Source organism: Pipistrellus hanaki (genome assembly GCF_964339955.1).
Source record: "Pipistrellus hanaki genome assembly, chromosome: 1".
NCBI lineage: Eukaryota > Metazoa > Chordata > Mammalia > Chiroptera > Vespertilionidae > Pipistrellus > Pipistrellus hanaki.
In genome coordinates, this window is record NC_140503.1 from 51,063,558 (window position 1) to 51,087,601 (window position 24,044).

The following is a 24,044-nucleotide window of genomic DNA, read 5'->3' on the forward strand; positions in this document are numbered from 1 at the left end:
TGTGCAAACAGAATTATGAATGTTTGTAGAGGCTCTGCCCTTATCGACCGACCAGCCGTACCTGAATGTGAAGTTAGTCTGCCCTCAGACACTCTGAGGAACTACATGGAGTGGCCCTTGGGTCTCAGCAATCAGGATTTTTTAGCATAAAGTGAGTCACCAAATTGAGGATGGGGTTGGGGTGGCAACCTTCTTGCCTGAGTTTTTATTAATTTTATGGATCTATGGAAATAATTCTATAGGAAATAATTCTATATTAATTTTATGGATCTATGGAAATAATTCTATGAGAACTGTGGTAAAGGTTCTGGGTATGGGGCTGGGTGAAAGGAGATGATGAGAGGAAAATTAGCAGATCTGATATGTGTGTGGATGGGGGAATATGTATATTTGAATGGGCAAGTAGAGTTGTCAGTGGTAATGGGAGAGCTGATTATTTTTCTAATTTTCAGGAGGATTTCTTAGAATTAGAAATGGGAGGGAAAGAGAAGCCTTCTTAGGAGAAAGACTACATTTTTAAACAGATTGAAATTTTGAATAGTTTTAATCTATTTAGAGGAAATTAAAAAAAATCATGAAAAGTGCCGATTGCAAAGGATAAAAAATAAGCATCGTTAGGTCCTGTTGGTAAAAATAATTTCCTTCTCTAAAGTGGACTTTAGTGTTTTTCTCTCTCTTGTTAATTTTTGTTCAATTGATCTGCATATAAGACTTAATGACCATTACTTTCTTGATTATCATTCTCACTTGGAATTTTTGTCTTAGGAGTACTGTATTCAATTTAAACTGAACTGTTAGTAATTTACTATTTCAGTAGCAACTCTTTTAGCAAATTACTACCGTGTTTCCCTGAAAATAAGACATCCTCTGAAAATAAGACCTACTTACAGGTTTCATTCTGAGTGAAATATAAGGCATCCCCCTGAAAATAAGCCCCCCCCCCCCAGGCTAAACATGAGAGATTTGGTCCACTGATTCTGAAAGAAATGGAGTCACAAGAAATTCACCAGGAAATTCAAGAATTGGGTTGTTATGATGATGTTCCAGAAGATGATGACATGATTGTGATTGAAGAAATGAGTAAATTCTTGATACTGTAGGATTCACAGTTTGTCTGGTTTGTGTTGACAACTACCGTACTACAGTACCGTATACAGGTAATAAATTTCCTTTATTTTCATTTAACAATAAATATGTACCATATTCTTCTTCATGGAAAAATAAGAGATCCCCTGAAAATAAGACCTAGGGCATCTTTGGGAGCAAAAATTAATATAAGACACTGTCTTATTTTCGGGGAAATAGGGTAGGTCTTTGGGGGCAGTGAACAATGTCTAATCCTCTCCTCACAGAATTGTTGGGCATATAGGTGTTACATAGACATACTATTTGTTGACCTGGATATGAAAGTAAGCCACTTTATTCACAGAGGAATCTAATATTTTGTAATGTTTGTTTTTTGCAGGTAAATCAGAGTTCTTCATTATGTCTGATGGGGACTATGATTACCTCATCAAGTTTTTAGCTTTGGGAGACTCTGGAGTTGGGAAGACCAGTGTACTTTACCAGTACACAGATGGTAAATTCAACTCCAAGTTTATTACAACAGTGGGCATCGATTTCAGGGAAAAGAGAGTGGTAAGTTCTATGTCCTCCCATCTAAAAATGTAATCTCTAAAAAAAGTAAAAATAAAAAAAAGGTAAAAATGTAATCTCTGAGACCATATGTGCCTGTCTTTTAGTTTACTTTGTAGGAATTAGGAGAACAAAGGTTGGAATCTAAAATTAAAGGATATAGCCCTGGCCACTGTGGTTCAGTTGCTTGGGCATCATACCATACACCAAAAGGTTGCTGGGTTTGATTTCCAGCCCAGGCGTATGCCCTGTTGCAGGCTAAATCCCCAGTAGGGGGCATTCAGGAGGCAGCCAATTGATGTTATCACTCACATAGATATTTCTGTCTCTCCCTTTCCTTTCCTCTCTCTCTAAAAATCACTTAAAATCTTTTAAAAATCAACTTAAGGCGTACATATGAAAGTGTATTATAGCCGAAACCGGTTTGGCTCAATAGATAGAGCGTCAGCTTGGGGACTGAAAGGTCCCGGGTTCGATTCCAGTCAAGGGCATGTACCTTGGTTGCGGGCACATCCCCAGTAGGGGGTGTGGAAGAGGCAGCTGATCGATGACTCTCTCTCATTGATGTTTCTAACTCTCTATCTCTCTCCCTTCCTCTCTGTACAAAATCAATAAAATATATTTTAAAAAAAGAAAAGAAAAAAAGAAAGTGTATTATATTTAATCCTGGCAATGCGATTTAAAAGGCTGTGCTGAGGGACACTTTATATATAATTAAGTAGACAAAGTGAAGCTTCTTTTTAATTTTCCTTTGATACCTTTTTGGTTTGTATCTTCCCTCTGAAGTCGACTAAGTTATCGCTCTGAAGCCTACAAAACATCCTGCCCCTTGTACCCCTATTTTATCTGTTGTATTTTCCACCTTTGCTGTCATTCTTAATGGCTTTTCTCTTAAGTAAGGCCTCAGCAATCCCACATGGACTCTAAGTGGCAGAACTCGCCACTGGCAGGAGGGTGTGGTTGGAATAGGAATGCTGGTAGTGTGTGTTGATCTGGGAAGTAACAAGGGAAACATAAGTTCTGCAGAATGATGAGGGGAGAGGCTCTTTTTTAAAAACACATGCATACATTTTTATTGATTTCAGAGAGGAAGGGAGAGGGAAAGAGAGAGAGAAACATCTATGGTGAGAAAGAATAATCAATTGGTTGCCTCCTGCACACCTCCTACTGGGGATCAAGCCCACAACCCAGGCATGTAGTCTTGACTGGAATCGAACCTGGGGCCCTTTAGTCCACAGGCTGACGCTCTATCCACTGAGCCAAATCAGCTAGGGCAGTGGTCGGCAAACTCATTAGTCAGTAGAGCCAAATATCAACAGTACAACGATTAAGATTTTTTTTGAGAGCCAAATTTTTTAAACTTAAACTTGTTTTAATGCCACTTCTTTAAAATAGACTCACCCGGGCCGTGGTGTTTTGTGAAAGAGCCACATTCAAGGGGCCAAAGTGCCGCATGTGGCTCACAAGCCGCAGTTTGCCAATTATAGAGCTAGGATAAGAGGCTCTTTTTTTGTTTTGTTTTTATTTTTAAAGGACCACACAACCAAAAAATATTGGTTGTGGAGGAGAAGGTAGGAAGTCACTGTTTCAAGAGTTGCAGAGGGCCGGGACCGGTTTGGCTCAGTGGATAGAGCATCAGCCTGCGGACTGAAAGGTCCCGGGTTCGATTCCGGTCAAGGGCATGTACATTGGTTGCGGGCACATCCCCTGTGGGGGGTGTGCAAGAGGCGGCTGGTCGATATTTCTCTCTCATCGACGTTTCTAACTCTCTGTCCCTCTCAATTCCTCTCTGTGTAAAATCAATAAAATATATTAAAAAAAAAAAAAAAGAGTTGCAGAGGAATGAAGATGGCTTTTTCCATGAACTGTTTCTTGCTAAAAATTGACTGTTACCATGAAGCCAGTCAGGTACATGTTGTACCTGGGAAAGATGCAGATCCCCTGTCTCCCAGACAGAAGCATTCATTTCCTTCTACCTGCCATAGGTGTTTTCTTCCATTACCAGAGAATCTTCTAGAGACTCAGAACCACTGAGTAATAATAGGATCTTTATGAAAGTTTCAATATTGACATATAATTGGTAGAATTAATATATATGTGATTATGTTTATTTATTAATTTCCATTTTATAACCTTGTTTTTTTTAAAATAGCTTTCTTGTGATATAATTCACTTAACATAAACTTCACCCATTTAAAGTATATAATTCAGTGGTTTTTAGTCTATTTACAGTTGTGCAACTATCACCCCTATTTAATTTTAAAGCACTTTATCACCCAAGAAAGAAACCTCATACTCTTTTGCAGTCATTCTCCATTCCCCCCCGCCTCCCGCCACTAGTCTATTCTAGAAGGATCTGCCTATTCTCTGGATATACAATATAAATGGAATCATACAATAGGTGGCCTTTTGTGTCTTGCTTCTTTCACTTAGCTTATATTCTAGGATCATTCATGTTGTACATGTATCAGAACTTTATTCTGTTTTATGATCAAATCACATTTCATTGTGTTGATATACGTACAACACATTTTTTTAATCCATTCATTGGTGAACATTTGGGTTGTTTCACCTTTATGCATAATGTTTCTATTAACGTTCATATATTTTTTGTGTGCATGGACTTGTTATCATATCTCTTATGTGAGGACGTATGTTTTTAAATATCTTATGAATATGCCTAGGAGCTTCCAAAATTTCCCAAAGATGCTGCACCATTTTACATTTCCAGAAACGTAAGAGTGTCCCAATTTCTCCATATTCTCACCAACTTTTGTTATTATCTATTTGATGATAGCCATTCTAGTGGGTTTGACTTAAATTTAAGTAGGTTTGACTTAAATTTCTTTAATGAATGTTGTTGAGCAATCATCTTTTCATGTGCTTTATTTGTATATTGTCTTTGGAGAAATGTCTAATCAGATTCTTTATCTATTTCTTTAAATATACTTTTTATTGCCTTTATCTGTTTTGAAGTTGTTTGTCTTTTTGTTAAATTTTAAGAGTTTTAAGTATAGTCTAGATAAGTGTTTTTATTAGATACATGATATGCAAATAGTTTTAGCTCTTACATTTAGAACTATGATCCATTTTGAGCTATTTTTTTGTGCATAGTGTGAATAGGGATCCAACTTCATTCTTTTGTATATGGATAGCCTGTTGCCCCAGCACAATTTATTGAAAAGAATATTTTATCTCCCATTGAGTGGTCTTGACACTCTTATTGAAAATCAGTTGACAATCAATGTAAGGTTTATTTTGGAACTCTCAATTTGATTCTACTTATATGTCTATCCTTATGCCAGTACTATTCTATCTTGATTACTGTAGCTTTGTGGTAACTTTTGAAATTGGAAAGTATTACTCTTCATTTTTTCAAGTTTGTTTTGAATTTCTTGCAATTCAATATGAATTTTAAGGTCAGTTTGTCACCTTCTACAAAGAAGCTAGTTGAGATTTTGATAGGGCTTGCATGGAATCTACACATCAATTTGGGGAGTATTTTTATCTTAACAACATTAAATCTTCTGACCCATGGACATAGAATATCTTTTATTTAGATCTTCAATTTCTTTTGATAGTGCTTTGTAGTTTTCAGAGTATGTGTTACTTTTTTTTGGTTAAATTTATCTTTAAATATCTTAATCTTTTTCATGCTATTGTAAATTCAATTATTTTCTTAATTTTATTTTTGAATTGTTTGTTGCCAGTATATATTATAGAAATACAATTTATTTTGTATATTAATCTTGAATACTGGAGTATTGTTGAATTTGTTTGCTCATTCTAAGTGTGTGTGTGTGTGTGTGTGTGTGTCTGCATGTGTGTATTTATTCTTTAGGATTTTCAATATGAGATCACAATCACCTTCTATTTTCTTCTTCCTTTCCAATTTGGATATGTTTTATTTCTTTTTCTTACCTAATTGCCCTGATGAGAACCTCCTGTAAAATGTTGAATAGAAGTGATGAGAGAGGACAGCCTTGTCTTTGGTCTTAGGGAGAAAGCATTCTAACAGTCACCAGTAAGTACCAGTAGAATATAAACTATGCATTTCTCAGAGACGCTGTTTTTCAGGTTGAGGATGTTCACTTCTATTCCTAATTTGTTCAGGGCTTTTATCATGAAAGTTCCTGGATTTGTTCAGAGAGTTTGTCTGCATCTATTGGTATGGTATTGTGGTTTTATTATTATGGTCTATTACAGTGATTGATTTTTGTATGTTACACAACCTTGCTGTTCTTTGCACTATTACTGTCATACAAATTACATCTTTATACACTGTGTACCCACCAACACAGATTTATAATTATTACTTTATGCTGTTGTGTTTTGATTAGATGAAAGAAAGGATTTACAAAAATACATTTATACTGTCTTTTATAGCTCCTTTGCTGATACACTTTGTTGATAGTCTTTTTTCTTTTAGCACTTTGAATATGTCATCCTACTGCCTTTGGCCTTGATTGTTTTAGATGACAAATAAGCTCTTAGTCTTATTGAAATCCCTTGTATGTAATGTATCACTTTTCACTTGCTGCTTTTAAGATTCTTTCTTTGTCTTTGGATTTTGACAGTTTAATGATTGTGTGTCTAGTTTTTATAATTTTATCTTTCTTGGAGTTCACTGAGTTTTTGAATATACAGATGAATGTTTTTCATCAAATTTGGGAAATTTTTTGGCTATTATTCTTCAAATACGTTTTCTCTCTTTTTCACTCTTTCCTCTTCCTATAGGATTTCCAGTATGCATATGTTCGTATGTTTGATGGTGTTTCATAGATTTCTGAAAATTTTCATTTTTCTTCATTCTTTTTTCCTTCTATGCCTTATAGTAGATAATCTCAATTGACCTATCTTCAAATTCAGTGGTTATTTATTCTGCCAGTTTAGGTCTGCTCTTGAGCTCTTCTGATGAATACTGAATTGTACTTCTATATGATAGAATAACTATAATATTCTATTTTTATATCTATATCTTTATTGACCTTCTGTATTCAGTAGGGCATTATTATCATACTTTAATTTTTCAGACATGATTTTATTTAGTTCTTTGAACAGATTTATAATTGCTTATTTAAAGTCTTTGTCTAGCAAGTTCAACATCTGGGCTTCCTCAAGAATAGTTTCTATAGGTTGCTTTCCCCCCAGTATTTGGGCCATACTTTCTTGTTTTTTTTTTGTATGTCTCATGACTTTTGTTGAAAACAAGACATTTGAAATAATAAAATGTGGTAACTCTGGAAATCAGATTCCTTCCCCCTCTGAGTGTTTCTCTTTTTTTGCTATTTATTTATTTATTTATTTATTTATTTATTTATTTATTTATGTTGCTGTTTGCTTATTTAGTGACATACCTGGGCTAATTCTATAAAGTGTATTCTTTGTGCAGCTCCTGAAGTCTTTGCTCAGTTAACTTAGTGATCAGCTCATGAGTGGATAGAGCATTTCTTAAATTCCTTAAACCAGAAAGTCCTCTTTTCTGAGGGATTGTATATTTGTGTATGTTTGTGTGTGTGCTGTGACATGTGTTTAATACTATAGTAGATGGTTTAACCTTCACTTCATGATTGAGAAGAGCCTTAACGTCAGCCAGAGGTGTAAGCTTAGGGCTTTTTCAGGTCTTTCCTGGGCATATGCATAGCCCTAAACATGAGCTTGGCTTAATAGATAACAAGGAATATTTTGGAGCTTTTTCAAATCTCTGTATAGACATCCAATTTCCTGTGTTTTTCTTTTTTAGTCTTTTTGGTTAGATTTTTTGTTAGCTCCAACTGGTATTTTTTGCCTTTAGTAGCTGTGATGTTAAGTAGTTGATGCTGATTATTTTCAATAATACCCTAGGGATAGGGTTATTCTCACAGAGCAAGCTCTGAGTCAGGTAAAATAAAGACCAGGCCTGGGATTGGAGCTTGACACACAGCTTTCAGTTCTCTGGGGATGAGATTTTAGGGGCAGCTCCAAACCAGTTTTGCCTCCACTGCTTGCAGTGGCTGCTATACTGATCATAGTTATGCATATGTTGGTTTTTTTAGGACTACTAGGAGCCAGGAAGGGGGAGATGAGAATAGGATAATTTAAAATAGCACAAAGCTTACTATTTTTACTGATATTTGGAGTTCTAAAAAAGTTGATTTGACAGTTTGTGTCAGTGTTTTCATTGCTTTTATGGAGAGAGTTTCAGAGATATTTCCTATAAAATTGTTTTAAGAATATTTTTAAAGATAGGATGGGAAAAATCACAGAAAGGTTTTATTTCTTGAAATGCATGACCTGAGCGTTCTTTGAGGAAAAGTGAGCTAATTACTATGTTAGAGAAATTATATATTATTTATAGATTTCATAGTATATTTATAAAAGTATATAATGTATATATACATGGTAGTACAAATTGTTGTATTATCTACAGAGAACTATTTGAAATAAAATACAAACAAGGTTATATTCCAAATGGGATTTTCTTTAGAGGTTTATGCTATAGTTGTACTGAATAGGGAAGTAAGAAGAGTTCGCTGGTCTCAGTAAGTTCTCTCTTCCTCTTTGACTTTGCTCTTGCAGGTATACAGAGCCAACGGGCCGGATGGAGCCGTTGGCAGAGGCCAGAGAATCCACCTGCAGTTATGGGACACAGCAGGGCAGGAGAGGTATGTGGTCTGCAGTTATGCACGTGCTTCTTACTGGAGGAAAGGGAAAAGCAGCTACACTCTTCATAGAGTGACCGGAGCAGGAAAAAGCCGGCTGATGAGCCCATTTGCACCTGGACAAGCCATACTGCCAAATTAGCAGGACATTTATCAGTCTGAGTTGAGAATGGTGGCTTTATTTCTTTATTTCATACAAAGTCAAAGGAAAAAAAATGAATCTTTTTCAAAATGGATCAACCTTACTTATGGTCTCTTTTTTATTTTCTTTATTTTTAAAAGGTTTGCACACTTTTCTCCATTGAACCTTTGCTATTTACTCAACCACACAAAAGCCACAGAGTTATAAAGGGGAGAACAAAGCTAAGTTTACAGATATTCGTATGGGGAAAATATACAACTATTAATAAATAATAATACAAAAATAAACTTTTGTGTACTCACAATTGTAAACCTACTTTTGCCCACCCCTGTCTGTATTATTCTTGAAAACCGAGTGGAAAATCTGGTTGGAATTAATCCATGTGGTCAGAAGTTGCTTAACCCAAATCAGTCACATGGAATCGAGATGTAAAATTGCTTTTAGTTAGCTAAGGTTTCAGGTTTTTTCTCTCAGATCATTTGAAGGCTTTTAAAAAACTTTTCAGCCGAAACCGGTTTGGCTCAGTGGTAGAGCGTCCGTCTGCGGACTGAAAGGTCCCAGGTTCGATTCCGGTCAAGGGCATGTACATTGGTTGCGGGCACATCCTCGGTAGGGGATGTGCAAGAGGCAGCTGGTCGATGTTTCTCTCTCATCGATGTTTCTAGCTCTCTATCTCTCTCCCTTCCTCCTCTTTGTAAAATATCAATAAAATATATTTTTAAAAAATAAAAAAATAAAATCTTTTCATTATGGAAAACTTCAAGTATATAATGAACTCATGTGTTCATTTCCCAGTTTCGACAGTCATCAAGTTGCGGACGGTCTTATTTTATATATGCCGCTCATTCCTACTCACTTCCTTTCCCAAATTATTTTTAAGCAAATTCCAAATATCCAATTATTCATAACAATTTTGATATGTATCTCTAAATATAAGGACTATTTTTGCAAAAACATTAATTAAAAATAGTTGAGAAAGCTTAGAAGGTTAGATGACGAATTCACACCAGTTTTTTCTTCCTTGGAGCCTGTGTCTGTCCATTGTAGGCTTTGTATAAAGGCAAAGCAAGGAGAAACTGACTGTTGGAGGGAGAGAGGGACACAGCAGGATAAAGCCTTGGAAGAGAGAGAGTACTGAAGAAGAGCAGGTGCTGAGTCATTACTACTCCCACCTTAACGCCTGGGATTGAAATCAAAAGGTCATGAAACACATTGTAATGTCAAGTCAAGCCAACCTTCACAGGACAAGGAAAACATGCATAGCAAGCTCCATTGTTTGGGTCTAATTAACTCCTGGTTGGACAATGAATTCTTGGGTGATACTAAAAGATCATGAACTAGTTCTGTCATCCCTGTCCAGCAGGCTGGGTTTTTGAATCCCATGGTCTGTTAACACATAAACTTACAGAAGTGATAAATAACTGTCTTATACGCTTTTGGAATAGCAGCATCTGATTTGTTTAAATTTTTTTTCCATTGATACAGGCTATTTTTATTTTAAAAGAACATTCCAAGTATAACTTTTGATAATTGTGGCATTTAAAAAAATCTGGATATATTTTAAATATTCTTGCTCTAGGTAGCAATTTATTATATTTTGTAAGATACCTAATATTGATTATACTCATAACTTTATGCTATTAAATTGTCATTTATAATCACATTCTCCACTAAATCTAGTGGAGCAATAACATTCTAAGAGCAATAATATTCATGTATAATGTAAAGTTATAAACAGTGGCACATTATTAAACATCTATTTTGTTATTGATGAACTGTGGTGAGAGGCTGAGGGTACCGGTGGTAGCTTTATGTTTCAGGAGTGGGGCCATGTTTAGGTGATCCATCTGCTTTTATATCCCTAGGTTTCGGAGCTTGACAACAGCATTCTTCAGAGATGCTATGGGGTTTCTTCTGCTTTTTGATCTGACAAATGAACAAAGTTTCCTCAATGTCAGGAACTGGATAAGTAAGTGTTATTGTCTCCCTGCCTCCCACTCCCTACAATAAAATGCCTTCTTACATTCTACAATACTTTTATTGTAAATTGATTTGGGAGAAATCCTAGTGCTGTTTAAAATGCTATATAAAGGAGTATGGCTATTAGTTTAGGGGCAAAGATAACTGAAATACTCTGCTTTTTCTAGTAATACTGACTTTGGTTTGTTGAGTGCTTCCCATGCTCCAGGTAGAAGGCCCTGCTTTCCATGCAATCTCTTAATTAGTCTTTTCCACAGAGGAGACTCATCTCCCTTTTATAGAAAAGGATACACAAGCCTAGAGGGGTAGAATCACTAAGTATCACCTTGCCTGTTGTGTGCTATCAAGTCTTGTATCATCCCAGGGTTTAAAACGTAGATCACACAGATTACATACAGACCTTTTGAAGGCTTCATGGATTAGACCCCTGGCTGCCTGTCTCTAACATGCTTAGAGCCCCCCTCTCTGTCTTGAGGGACAGGCATTTACCTGAAGGACTCTAGAACTCCATTGGCAAAAGTAGTCCCAGCACTGACTGTCTGCCTGCCTATCTATCTATCTATCTATCTATCTATCTATCTATCTATCTATCTAAACATATATGTATATACTAGAGGCCTGGTGCATGAAAATTCATGCACTGGATTGGGGGGGGCGTGTTCCTCAGCCCGGCCTGCCCCCTTTCACAGTCCAGGAGCCCTCAGGGGTGGGAGATGACCAGTGATCAGGGGAAGGCGACCTCCCCATCACACCTCTGCTGCTGCCACTGCCGGCAGCACAAACCCCAGCCGGCCCTGGTTACCTGAGCCTCTGGTGGCCCTGGTTACCTGAGCCTCTGGTGGCCCTGGGTGGCTGGGCAGCTGACATTGGAGGCTTGCCTGTGGCTGGGGATCTGAGGGGACTGGGGATTCTGGAGGCAGGTCTGCAGAGTGGCCAGACCCTCCTGGGGGTGGGCCCAGCTCTGCAGTATGCCTGCCACCCTGGTGGGGCTGAGGGACTGGTCACCGCCATCTTGCGGTTGTGGGCGCTGCCATCTTTGAGGGCATGGCAGTCAATTAGCATATTCCCTCCTTATGTGGGTGCCACCATCTTTTGTGAGGGTGTGATGGTCAATTAGCATATTTCCTCTTTATTAGATAGGATATATCCTCATTTTGACTTTTTAAAGAGATAATAATCTAAAATCCTGCTACTGGACCAAATAACAGCTTGAGAATATACATTTACCTCCATTAGCTGTATTAATATAAACCTAGAAAATCTATTGGGAAAGGCTCTGATGTTAAATTTTTAATATCCAAATCTTTATAATGAAAACACTTAAAAATTACCTCCTACTTCAAAATTACTTGGTAATTTGTTAGTATTGGCTGTGGGTTTTTTGTTTTGTTTTGTTTTTAAATCCTCACTCGAGGATATTTTTCCATTGATTTTTAGAGAGAGAGGAAGAGAGAGAAAAAAGCGGAGAGAAATATTGATGTGAGAGAAACACACCAATTGGTTGCCTCCTGCACATGCCTTAACCAGGGCCTGGGTAGGGGAGGAGCCTGGAACTGAGGTACATGCCCTCAGTTCAGTCCACAGGTTGATTCTCTATCTACTGAGCCACACCAGCTAGGGCATTGGCTATGGTTTTGATAATAGAAAACTTTAGTTTTGTTTCTTAATTTTATCATTGTTCTAGAGGCCTGATGCACAAAATTCATGCAAGAGTAGCCTTCTTTCCCCCAGCTGCCGGCACTGGCTTCTCTCTGGCACCCGGACCTGGGCTTCCCTCAGAGCCCGGCTTCATCTGGAAGGCTGTCTGGAAGGACATCTGGTCCAATTAGCATATCACACTTTTATTATTATAGATTAGAGTTTACATTTAATATTATTTTGTATTAGTTTCAGGTATACAGCATAGTGGGTAGACAGTCATATACTTTACATAGTGTTCTGCCTGGTATTTCCAGCACTGAATTGGCACTGTACATAATTATTACAATACTAGAAGCCCGGTGTACAAAATTCGAGCACTTGAGTGTGTTTCTCAGACCGACCAGCTCCCTCTCACAGTCTGAGAGCCCTCAGAGCCCAGGTGGAGTGGGCCTAAGCCATCAGTCAGACATTAATTTCATTGCTACTTCATAACTGTAATTTTGCTACTGTTATGAATCATAATGTAAATATCTGTGTTTTCTGATGGTCTTAGGATCTACAGCAGTGGTTCTCAACCGCTAGCAGGGTCACCTAAGACCATTGGAAAACACAGGTATTTACATTATGATTCATAACAGTAGCAAAATTACAGTTATGAAGTAGCAATGAAATTAATTTTATGGTTGGGGGTCACCACAACCTGAGGAACTAAAAGGTCACAGCATTAGAAAGGTTGAGAACCACTGCTCTAGCTCACCTGTCCTGTTGCAAATGGTAAGATTTCATTCTTCTTTTTAATGGCCCAATAATGTGTGTGTGTGTGTGTGTGTGTGTGTGTGTGTGTGTGTGTGTGTGTGTGTGTGACATCTTCTTTACCCACTCATCTACTGATGGGCACTTGAGTTGCTTCCATATTTTGACTATATAATAAAAGCCCACGCGACCATACGGTGGAACTACCAGAATGACTGGTCTCTATGATGCACACTGACCATCAAGGGGCAGAAGCTCAATGGAGGAGCTGCCCCCTGGTGGTCAGTGTGCTCCCACAAGGGAGCACTGCTCAGCCAGAAGCTGGGCTGACAGCTGGAGAGCCCAGCTGCCTCGGTGGGAGCCTTTCCCGACTCCTCGACTCCTGGGCAGCAGGCGCAGAGGGCTGGGATGAGCCCGAGTGTCATAGCACCCCGCCCCAATTCAGACTCCTCCCTGGCTGCCTGCCGCTTGGTGCACTGCTACATCCCCTGTGGGGTCCCAGACTGTGAGAGGGATGTCCAGTTGCTGCAGGATTAGGCCTAGGTCAGCAGTAGGACATCCCCTGAGGGGTCCCAATATTGCAAGGAGGTGCAGGCCAGGCTGAGGGACCATCGCCCAGTGCAAAAAGTTCATGCACAAGCCTCTAGTTATAAATAATAAAAAATTCCCCATGGAAAAAGCCCACTTTGAGTCCTTTAAAATCTCTGACTCCCTGTTGCTGGGTGCTGGCACCATTTTGGGGCTCAGCCCATCTGGTTCCAGGTCATCTAATAAATTTAAAATTCTCTTGACCACGTTCGGTCTCGTGCTTTCCTCCTTCAGTAAGTACATTCCCTAACAGTAAGTACATTATTATCAGTATCTACATGTGGAAACGGAGGCATAGAAGAGTCAGATTAGGTTCCCAGAGTGGCACCGCTAGTAAATGGCAGAGCCAGGCTCCCACCGGAGACACCCTGGATCCTGAGTTCATGCTTAGAACCCCTGGACATGTAAGGTGTTAACAGAGCACAGAGCCACTCTGGAGACCAGAACGATTTCACAGCAGAGGTAACTAAGAAGCAAGTCTTAGAGGAAGGGTGGGGAGTCCCTGAGGAAGGTTGCGGTTGGGTGTTCAGGGGTGTGGGGACAGCGTGGGTAACAGCTCCGGGGAAAGAAAGGGCACGGCTGCTGTTGGGAACTGCACAGTTTGGTCTTGCCTGCAGAGTTCTTATTTTCCTGCTTGTCTCTTTAGGGCAAAGGTCATTGTTCTGAAATTCTACACCAAGTGTCAAGCTGAAATTAATGCTTGTTGCCTTGACTTATCATGTTCGATAAGATAAAATGAACAAGACTTCGTAATGAGGAACTAAAATGTCAACACTTTCTGGTTAACCATGTGAAAAAGAAATTAGGCCATACATTTTGTGAAAGCTCGGGCTGTTTTAATTTCATTATGGGGTGTGACAAGTAAGAAGTAAGACTTTATTTTCCTTCTTTGGGAGATTAAACTACTCAGTTTAGTGCAGTTTTTTTTTTGTTTGTTTGATTTAAAATTATGTCTATTTACAGTTTTCCCAGTGAAAAGAACTAAAAGCTGTGGTGTAAGAATTGTAGTCTCCTGCTTTTTCTTGGTTCTGGTGACTGAATCATTGACTGTTTCTTCTGGGTTTTTCTCCCTGCATTTAATCTTGTATTGTGTGTTAAGTGAATTGATTCTACCTTAGAATAATAGAGAAATATGAAAACCATTTCAGATAGAAAGAGGTTGGCTAATAGGAAGACAACTCTTAAAATGTGATTGCTGTGGAGAGGAAAAAAACAGTTTTAAAATGAACTATAAGTACCCTGGCTGGGTAGCTCAGTTGGTGAGAGCATTGCCCTGACACACCAATTGTGTGTTCGATTCCCAGTCAGGGCACAAAAAAGAGTCAACCAGTGAATACTTAAATAAGTAGAGCAACAAATCAATATTTATTTTTCTCTCTAAAAAAAAGGAATGAGTAGCAATAAGCACTAGGAAATTCTCCAAGTTTTTTTCAAATGACCTTCATAAAAAGACTGCCACCTATTTTGTGTATGTGTGTGTGTGTATGCACACGTGGGTGCACTTTCGCACATGCACACTTTGGGGGCTTTTTTTCCCTTTTCCTCTCTGACATACATAAGCTGGGGTCTGTGTTTGAGGGCAGGAATAGTTTCACATCTCTGCCTCATCCATTCAGTTTGACAGATGAGGGCGCTGATGCTTTGAAAGCACTGTATCAGGTACTTTTGCATGTATTGTCCATTGATCATGCACTTACATTATTGTTCACCTATAATTTTCTATCTTCTTACATTAACAGGCCAGCTACAAATGCATGCATATTGTGAAAACCCAGACATAGTGTTATGTGGGAATAAGAGTGATCTGGAAGACCAACGAGCAGTGAAAGAGGAGGAGGCCAGAGGACTTGCAGAGAAATATGGGTGAGTATTTTTGTGGAGAAATCTAGAGTAAACACGTCCAACTTAAACACTAGCATATGAATAAATAACAAAAAAAGATAAAAGCAAAAAACAGAACAAAGCATTCAGCTGTAGGCCTTGGGAGATATCAAATATCTAGTTTGCATGATCATCCTATATAATAAAACCCTAATTCGCTAATCAACCGAACAGCAGAACAACCAGTTGCTATGATGCACACTGACCACTATGGGGCACATGCTCAATTCAAGAGCTGCCCCCTGGTGGTCAGTGCCTCCCACAAGGGGAGCACCATTCAGCCAGAAGCTGGGCTCATGGTTGGCGAGCATAGTGGCAGGGAGCGGGCCTAAGTCGGCAGGTGGACATCCCCCAGGGGGTTCTGGATTATGAGAGGGCGCAGGCTAGGCCGAGAGACCCTCCTCCAGTGCACAAATGCCATGCACTGGGCCTCTAGTATTATATAATACTGGGACCATAGAAAAAGCATTGGAGAAGGGCCTTTGTTCAGTTCTTTTGTCCCATTTTCTCCAATTTCTTGGTGTTTGAAGAAAAATAGCATTGAGGGTAAATGTCCTAATGTTGTAAGGCCTCCTTTATGAGATGCAAGTAGGTGATTCCTGGAATAAGGACATCCTTTATATTCCACAAGGACATTTCAAAGCCAGTTCACCTGCTGCCGCAGAGAGCTCCAGGGCACACCAGGGCCCTCTTGGCTTTGAACTTTCTGTGCTGGGAGAGCAGTGTGAAGATTCCCCTGTGGTGTAGGCTGTGCTCTTGTGGTGGAGAATCAACTAAAACTGTCTTCCTTCTTGAGCTCTGGGAAGAGGATCCTATAGCAGCAGCATTCATTGGACATAAAAGGAGGGGTCAGCCACTTTTGATTAAAGTGTCAAGGGCACCCTTACACAGAAATTTGTACTTTACTTTTCTTCTGCCTCAAAAAAAATGAGCACTCAAATGTATGTGTATTAATTACCCTGAATATCCGGGGGAGGCAGCCAGTGGGGCTGGGAAGGAAGGGGTGGGAGAGGAGGAGTGTGTGGTGTGGAGGAGGGTGGTATAGAGGGACGTTACCTGGTGAGTGGCTTTGGTTGTTAGAAACCAAAGAGGCCAGAGGAGGCCCTTTCCCTTCTTGTTGTCTGAACACAGCTGTGCTCTTCCTGGGGCTGATGGAGGTTCAGAAAGCACGCGAGGATGGGATTCACACTGAGAAGAGAGTGCAAGGATAGGTCGCCCTGTGGGAAGAGGCCAGAGGCCACAGAGTGAGATTGGTTTCCTGGGGGACAGGGAGTTGCTGAGAGCCTTTGAGCACAGAGGGACATCATCAGCACTTTTCCAGATCAGTCGGGGGGAGGGAGAAGTTGGGGGACTGCAGGCAGGAGGAGAGGGGGGATGAAACAGAAGGAGGGAAGACTGGAGGCAGGGAGATTGCAGTGATCTGTGAAGTAGGGAGGGGCTGGATTTGTGGAAAAGGAAAGGGACTAAATCAGAGAAAACACACAGGGTCAGGGTCGGGCAGAACAGGATTTTAAATCTTAAATCCGGCACCAGGAAGCGGGTGGTTCCCATCACTAGGCTGGCTCACGCTGGGGAGGAGTTGCAGTCAGATGTGGAGGTTTTCACTCAGGGTAGGCGGTGGGGAACCCTGTTAGGAGCCCCTGGGGAGCTTTCAACAAATACTCATGTTCAGTCCTCGCCTCTGAGCTTCCGGCGTAATTGGTCTGGAGTGGCTTATCAGGCAGGGCTCCGTGAACAAACACACTCGGGAACAGAGCGGTTTGACTTATGCTCCTGTAGGAGCTGGGTGGGCAGTCTCTATAGTTTTGTGTCTGATGGTCCAGAGGACAGGCAGTCAGGAAGGGAAGCTGGATCCAAAGTGAGAGAGAGCCAGAAGCAGCTGGATCCGTACTCATGGACCCAAACCTTGTCAGTCATTGTCGCCTCTGACCTGGGTGGCGTGGGCGTCCTGCTGCAGCCAGGGCTCCGCTCGGGGAAGCTGGAGGAGGATGGAGGGGAAGATGGAGCAGGTGCAGGTCTGGCTGTTGGCCTATGCCAACGAGATGAGCCAGCAGGAAAGCAATGACGTGTGACAGCTACAGAACAGCTTCTGCTTCACTTCCATCCCCCAGATCTCCCTGCGGTCCAACCTACCTAGGAAGGGAATTCTGGGAAATGTCATTGACATATTCAAAACCACCACAGGTGGGGGCCTGGACATTGGTATCTTTCAAAGCTCTCCATGTGATTTGCATGTGCAGGGTTGAGATATGCTCTCTTCCTCCCTTAAAAGACACTCCTGTAATGTAGCGGGCAGGGGGTGGGGGGGGGGGGGGCGGGGGTGGTCAGATACCATGAGAACACAGCATTGAAGCTGGGAGCCGTGTTGCAAGGGGGTGAGAAGGAAGTAAGTGATGAAGCAATGGAAACCACGGGCCCAGACCATGCTTTTGAGAAATGTGCTAGTAAAGGCAAAAAGAGCAAAACCCAGGGCAGCCAGTGCAGTTAGCTACATCAAACAGCTATATTCTCAACTTTGGGGCAGAGTCGTAATTGACTTCCTCCTCCTCCGAGCTTCTTCAGCCCTTTGCTGGTTTCCTTGGTTCATTCCACATAATGCCTGAGCCCAAGGTTGCTTTCGGACTATATGAGGAGTCTGGGAACGCAGGGGTTGATTTTCATCTGTGCTCAGATTACAGGGTTGGGGAGTATTTTAAAGAGAGAGGCTCACTCTAAAGTTTCTGGATTGAATAAAAATGAGGAGAGATGGGATTAGCAGATCAGGGAATTGAAACTATTGGAGGAGAATGGAAAGGAATGGAAACAAAATTCCTTTAACATTTAGGAGGTATAGAGTATAGTTGTGTAGGTTGTGTCCTGCCTGGGAACTGAACTGTGACCTCCAGGCTCATGGGTCAATGCTCATCACTGAGTCACACCAGCTGGGCATGACATATCTACATATCATTTGTATGTTGTCTGATAAATTTGTTGTTAATATTGTGCTGCCTTCTATCCTCAATCATAAAAATGGATCAGTGGCTCACAAGTGATTCTCTGAAAAAACATACATTCAGAGAATGACAGACTGGGTTTCCGAAAAACTTTGCAAACATGACAAAGGACGTGTTACAGTGCAAATATGGGACATCTGTGTGTGTTGGGACAGGGAAACCAGAGAATGAGAACTCCATGCAGCAGTCCAAAATGGAAAGAGCGAGCTGGATGCACGGTGATGACTATCAGGAAATTTAGTTTTAGTAGAACTAAGAATCCATTTACCCCTAATTTCCTGCAAAATCTTTTTTTTTTTTTTTGCTATAGACTTGGTTAAATTGTAATATGATGTTCTTGAGTCACTTCCTAACACAACAAAGTGATTTCTTGGTAAACCAATCAAGTTCTGCTAGAACAAGTGCAAAATAGTGCTTTGCAGTATGTTACATGGAATAATATTGTCATTGAAGACAGAGGAGAGAACAAAACAGAGGTTTGTTCAAATGTTCAGTCCTGCCAGTAATAGCTATTACAAGTCATACTGTTGCTGAAACACTTTTGAGAGTAGTTACAAAGCCCTGGCCTGTGTTTTTCCGTGATTAGAGCATGGCCCGTGTACCAAAGGGTCAGGGGTTCAATTTCGTGGTCAAGGACCTGTACCTGGGTTTAGGGTTTGTTTCCCCACCCTGGGGAGATGTGGGGGCAACTCATTGATGTCGCTCTCTCACATTGATGTTTTTCTCTCCCTCTCTCCTTCCTTCTCTCCCTCCCTCCGTTTCATTCTCTCTAAAAGTCAATGGGATAATACCCTCAGGTGAGGATTAACACACAAAGTCAGTGACAAAGATAGTAAAAGAGAGCAGCATTGCCTACATGCCCTTCTAGGTGAAGCTGTTGGAGCTCAAGCTTTAGTGTGCATCAGAGTCACCTGAGAGCCGTGTCCCACCATTTCTGATTTGGTTGATCTGGGTCAAAGCCCCCCAAATATACATTTGTAATTGATTTCCAGATGCTGCTGGTGGTGGTGGTGGTTGAGGATGGCACGTTGAGAATCACTGGTGTAGATGCCAAGTTACTGTCAGGTGTGCATGTTGGCAGATATGTTCCTTGACAGATAGCTGGGCAGAACACTTATGCACAGAACAGAAAGCACTTGTCTCCTGATGCCACACATGGGTGAGGGTAACGTGCTCACCGACTTCTCATTGGAAAAGCTATGCTACAAAAAAAAGGTGTTTTTTTTGTTTTTTTCTCACACAGTTAATTGCACCAGCTGTAATATAGATTGGGAGGGACAATTGGGTTGGGACAGAGGGAGCACCAGCCTCAGTGGGCAGGCAAGGATTTTACTCTGGTTACCCCTAAATTCCCTCCCACACTCTGCTTTACTTACAGAGGGTAGTCGGTGGTCATTAGGAGACTTTGTCCTTGATTCAGAGTTGAGGATAATAAAGAAAATTGTGAGTGTGATGAAAGCATGATAATTGAATGTACATATTTCATGTGCTGTGCCAAGAAATAGGCAGCAACTGTGTAAAAATTGAGATCTTTGACATAGAATGCTGTATTAGTTTTTGGTGTACAATATAATGATTTGATGGGTATATATATATATATTGCAAAAGAATTACCAAAATAAGTGTAGTTAACACTCATCACCACATAATAGCTACAATTTTTTTGTGTGTGTGTGTGACGGGAACTTTTACGGTTTACACTTTCAGGGGCTGCAAAATTAGAACAACTTGTTTTCCCACTGAAGGCTGTTGGCTATTGATGAGGCAGGTGCTCAAGAATTTCTGGAATGAAAGATGACTTTAAAAACATTTATTTACCACATGAATACTATGAGAACAGACCATTTCTGGAATTTCAAGCGGTTTAGCTCAGCAGAATACCCCGTGTTGTCTAGCCTGACCTAGAGGAAATGGGGTATGAATAGCTTGATCTCTAGTAGTTTGATGCTTTGCTAATTGGATGACATCCTCCCTTTGTTTGAGAAATAAATTAATGATGTATCATTGGGCATGTTTTAAAACCACATACATCAGCTGCAACTAAACACACAAGACAATTTCCAGAGCCCCACACAAGTCAGCACAGGATCTAGAGTTCATTTGGCACAGTCTCCTAGGCTGGACAGTCCATACCTCAGCTCTTTTCTGCAGCCATTTTCAACTGGTGTGCCGCAAGAATTTAAAACGTGCAATACCTATTTAGTTAGGAGCACTGGCCTCTTTCTCTCTAGATTGTCAAATAAAAAAGGACAACAGCCAACACAACAATAGCCATTTTGTGTGAATGTCCTGTCTTGCACCATAAATATAGGTCATATATTAGAGTTGTATCTAATTGGTTACATTGCATAATAAAGTTTCATCTGATTGGTTAATTCTTGGTATCAGAAATCTTTCTTTAAAAATATATATTTTATTGATTTTTTATAGAAAGGAAGAGAGAAGGATAGAGAGTTAGAAACATCGATGAGAGAGAAACATCGATCAGCTGCCTCCTGCACACCCCATACTGAGGATGTGCCTGAAACCAAGGTACATGCCCTTGACTGGAATTGAACCCGGGACCTTTCAGTCCACAGGCCGATGCTCTATCCACTGAACCAAACCAGTTTCGGCCAGAAATCTTTATATACAAGTATAGGCACCTGATTTTAAAAAAATCATTTGGAGCCCAGCTCTTATGATTCAGAGGTTGAACATTGACCTATGACCCAGGAGATCATGGTTTAATTCCCATTCAGAGCACATGCCTGGGTTGTGGGCTCAATCCCCAGTAGGAGGTGTGGGGGAGGCAGCTGATTGATGATCCTCTTTCGTCATTGATGTTTATATATCTCTCTTCTTTCCTCTCTGAAATCAATAAAAACATATTTAAAACAAATAAAAATAATTAAAAAATCCCTTTGGAGTAAAAAGAGTAGGCAATTACTATCTCTCTCTTTTTTTTTTTTGTAAATTAGTAAAAATTATATCTATTTTTGTCAGTTTGGCAAAAAATACATTTTTTGATGTGCCACAGAATTTTAGTATAATAATTAGTTTACATGTGCCATGAGATGAGAAAGGTTGAAAATTGTTTCTTGACTATACTAGCTTATTCATGTAGCATTCAAAAGATTATGAAAAGTATGATATTTTATTTCCTACTTTAGTGAAAAATTTCTCCATAATTTCTGATCCACCCGTGGGCCAAATATCTAGAACCATTTGGGAGAGTTATCAAATGCACTTGCTTTTATTTCTGAAAAATTCTGACTGGAAACTTGAATCTTCTAGTGTTTTTTTTTTAAATAAATAATAGAAAAACAACTCTTTAGATGTGGGTCTTAATCTATGGCATGAGCTAGGGATATAGATATCTTAGTGAAAACCGGCAAGTGATAATGCTCCTCATTGATTTGAAGCTGTTTGCCATTCATTTCATTATTTTATTTCATTTTTAAGTTTGTGATTCATGTATTTTTTAAAAGCACACTGGATTGGGGTTCTGCATGTTCCAAATGGCCATTAAATGGTCAATTACTGATTGATATCACCATTAGCAGCACAGACTTCCCCGCCAAAGGTTTGGAGATACTGCTCCCTGGTAAAGCTATATTAGCGCCACCATGTGGAGAGAAGGAACAATACTATCCTTTCTATGGTTTAAACACACACACACACACACACACACACACAACTACTGATCCTCTTGAATTTAAGATTACTAAACTTTTGCCTACTATATTTTAGGAAAAACAGAACATAATTTTTAGAGAAAACCTCATTAGATGAACTTTATTGAGCGTTTGCTGGATGCTAGCTTGTGTAAGCCCTTTCCATGTATTATCTCATTGCCTCCTTACCATGACCCATCAGCCTCGGCTACTCCTCTGTACAGATACAGGGAAGTGTTCAGATTAAGCACCTCACATGCTTTCTAAAAGTCAACACCGAGAAGATATGCACATACAAATATTAATTCCACGCACTAAACTTTCTTTGCCCTTAAGACAAGCTGAGAAGTCCAGCTTTCAAATGTGAGCACAAGGCACATTTCTGTCTCCGAGGCATCATCTTATTATGGAAGGAAAGTCTCACTTCATGATCCTCTCTGTGGATCTCATCTGGTTTGCTTCTTGTCTGGCAGTTCAAAGAGCTGAGAGTGGAGAGGAGTGAGCTCTCGTATTTTATTCCCATAGAAACAAAACCCGAGTTGCCCTAATTGCTCAGAAGACTCCAATGATCCGTCGAAGGCTTTTCAGGTTATTAACCTGACTCCTGGTCACATGACCTGGAGGTTCACAAGGGCAGGGAAGTGTACTTTTAATTGAAAGGTATAAGTTGGTTACTTGAATTTGGGGTTATGAATCTAAACTACATCTTGTTAATATTGTACATCTTTTAATATGAGAGACTTGAAATATACATCTTAACTCACATACCCTGAAATACTGCCAATCAAATATTTGCTTAAGTTAGTAAACATTAGACAGTAGCTCACAGTGCTGCTAGAGGCATCCGTCATTTATATTAATCACTAAAGCAAGGTCCATTTTCTGTCAGCATTCAGTGATGGCCACTTGGGGAAATGAGGTGTTTGAGGGGTGAAGGGAGGCAAATGCTTTGGAGCACTTTGGCTGGGACAGGTAAGTCTGAGTGAGCCATCCTGATGCAGGAAGGCCTGATCCCAGATACCAAATTTAGTCAAGGGCACTAACCTCTTTTCTGTTAGATTGTCACATTTAAAAAATGACAATAGCCCAACACAGCAAGATGAATGCCCTGTCTCGAACCATAAATATACAGGTCATATAAAGAAGTTGAATCTTGGTCACATTGTATGATAAAGTTCCAGCTGATTGGTTAATTCTTGATATCAGATACCCTTATATTTTAGAGAAAAAAGGGTAGCTAATTATTACTACTACTATTATTATAGTAAGTGCTTTAAAATGAACTCAATCCTTATAAGAAGATCCTGATTTTATCTAGTTTTACAAATGAAGCAGCGGAGGCACAGAGAATAGCTTGCCAGGGTTACACAATTGGTAACTATTTGTTTCCAGGAAGCCTAACTCTAGAGATGATGGCTCCTGACAGTTGTCCGAATTGTCTGTAATTTCTACACCTAGGTTTTATAGTTTTTAAAAGTACTTTCAACTATGTTTTTTCATATATGCCTTTTAAGTGACTGTGAGGTCATTTTCAGGAGCTAAAAGGGAAGAAACTATGGAAAGTAGAAAGAGTTTAAGGAGATTCCATTGAGATATTCTGTGAATGTGAGGAGGCTAGAGTTGGAAAGATATTTATAATCGAACTAGAGGCCCGATGCACGGAATTCAGGCAAGGGGCTCGGCCCTCGCAGCCCTGGCTTTATCCGGAAGGTCGTCCGGAAGGTGTTCAGCTGCCCAGTCTAATTAGCATATTATGCTTTTATTATTATAGATTTGTGCGAATTTTAAAAGTTAGGTGTGCATTTTCATGACTAGTATTTACAAGAAGTTTACTATTTAACTACTTTTTGTGTACGTGTGTATTTTCAATTTCAGTCTATTATTCTCGGAGGGAGGGAATCATTTTTCAGTCGCCTTTCCATGAAACAGTATATTTCTAAATGGCAATAGAGTGAGCAGGTCTTCCTCTTGAGTGTAAGAGATGGTCTGTAGACATTAAATGATTCTTCCTGGGTATAATTGAGAAGAAGAAAATGTAAGTATTTAAGTTTTGAGTCCTCTCAATCCCAAATTCAATTTCTGTAACAATGGCAACATCATGAACGCTCCCTCGGATTAGTTCAATAACATCACA

At 39.9% G+C, this 24,044-nt stretch overlaps 1 protein-coding gene across 7 annotated transcripts in view; it reads left to right on the forward strand.

The window, feature by feature from the left end:
• The window catches only part of RAB27A (RAB27A, member RAS oncogene family), a 69,721-nt gene that overhangs the window by 41,220 nt on the left and 4,457 nt on the right, over positions 1–24,044 (forward strand). For 5 of the 7 annotated variants that reach the window (XM_084878633.1, XM_084878637.1, XM_084878635.1 and 2 more), the window contains 4 exons: positions 1,466–1,638; positions 8,194–8,279; positions 10,284–10,387; positions 15,120–15,243. In XM_084878633.1, coding sequence (XP_084734759.1) covers positions 1,486–1,638; positions 8,194–8,279; positions 10,284–10,387; positions 15,120–15,243 — 467 coding nt within the window. In that variant the 5' untranslated portion in view covers positions 1,466–1,485. Of the gene's footprint in view, positions 1–31; positions 152–1,465; positions 1,639–8,193; positions 8,280–10,283; positions 10,388–15,119; positions 15,244–24,044 lie in introns of those variants that run through there. The other 2 variants (XM_084878636.1, XM_084878639.1) reach the window with 2 other exon arrangements.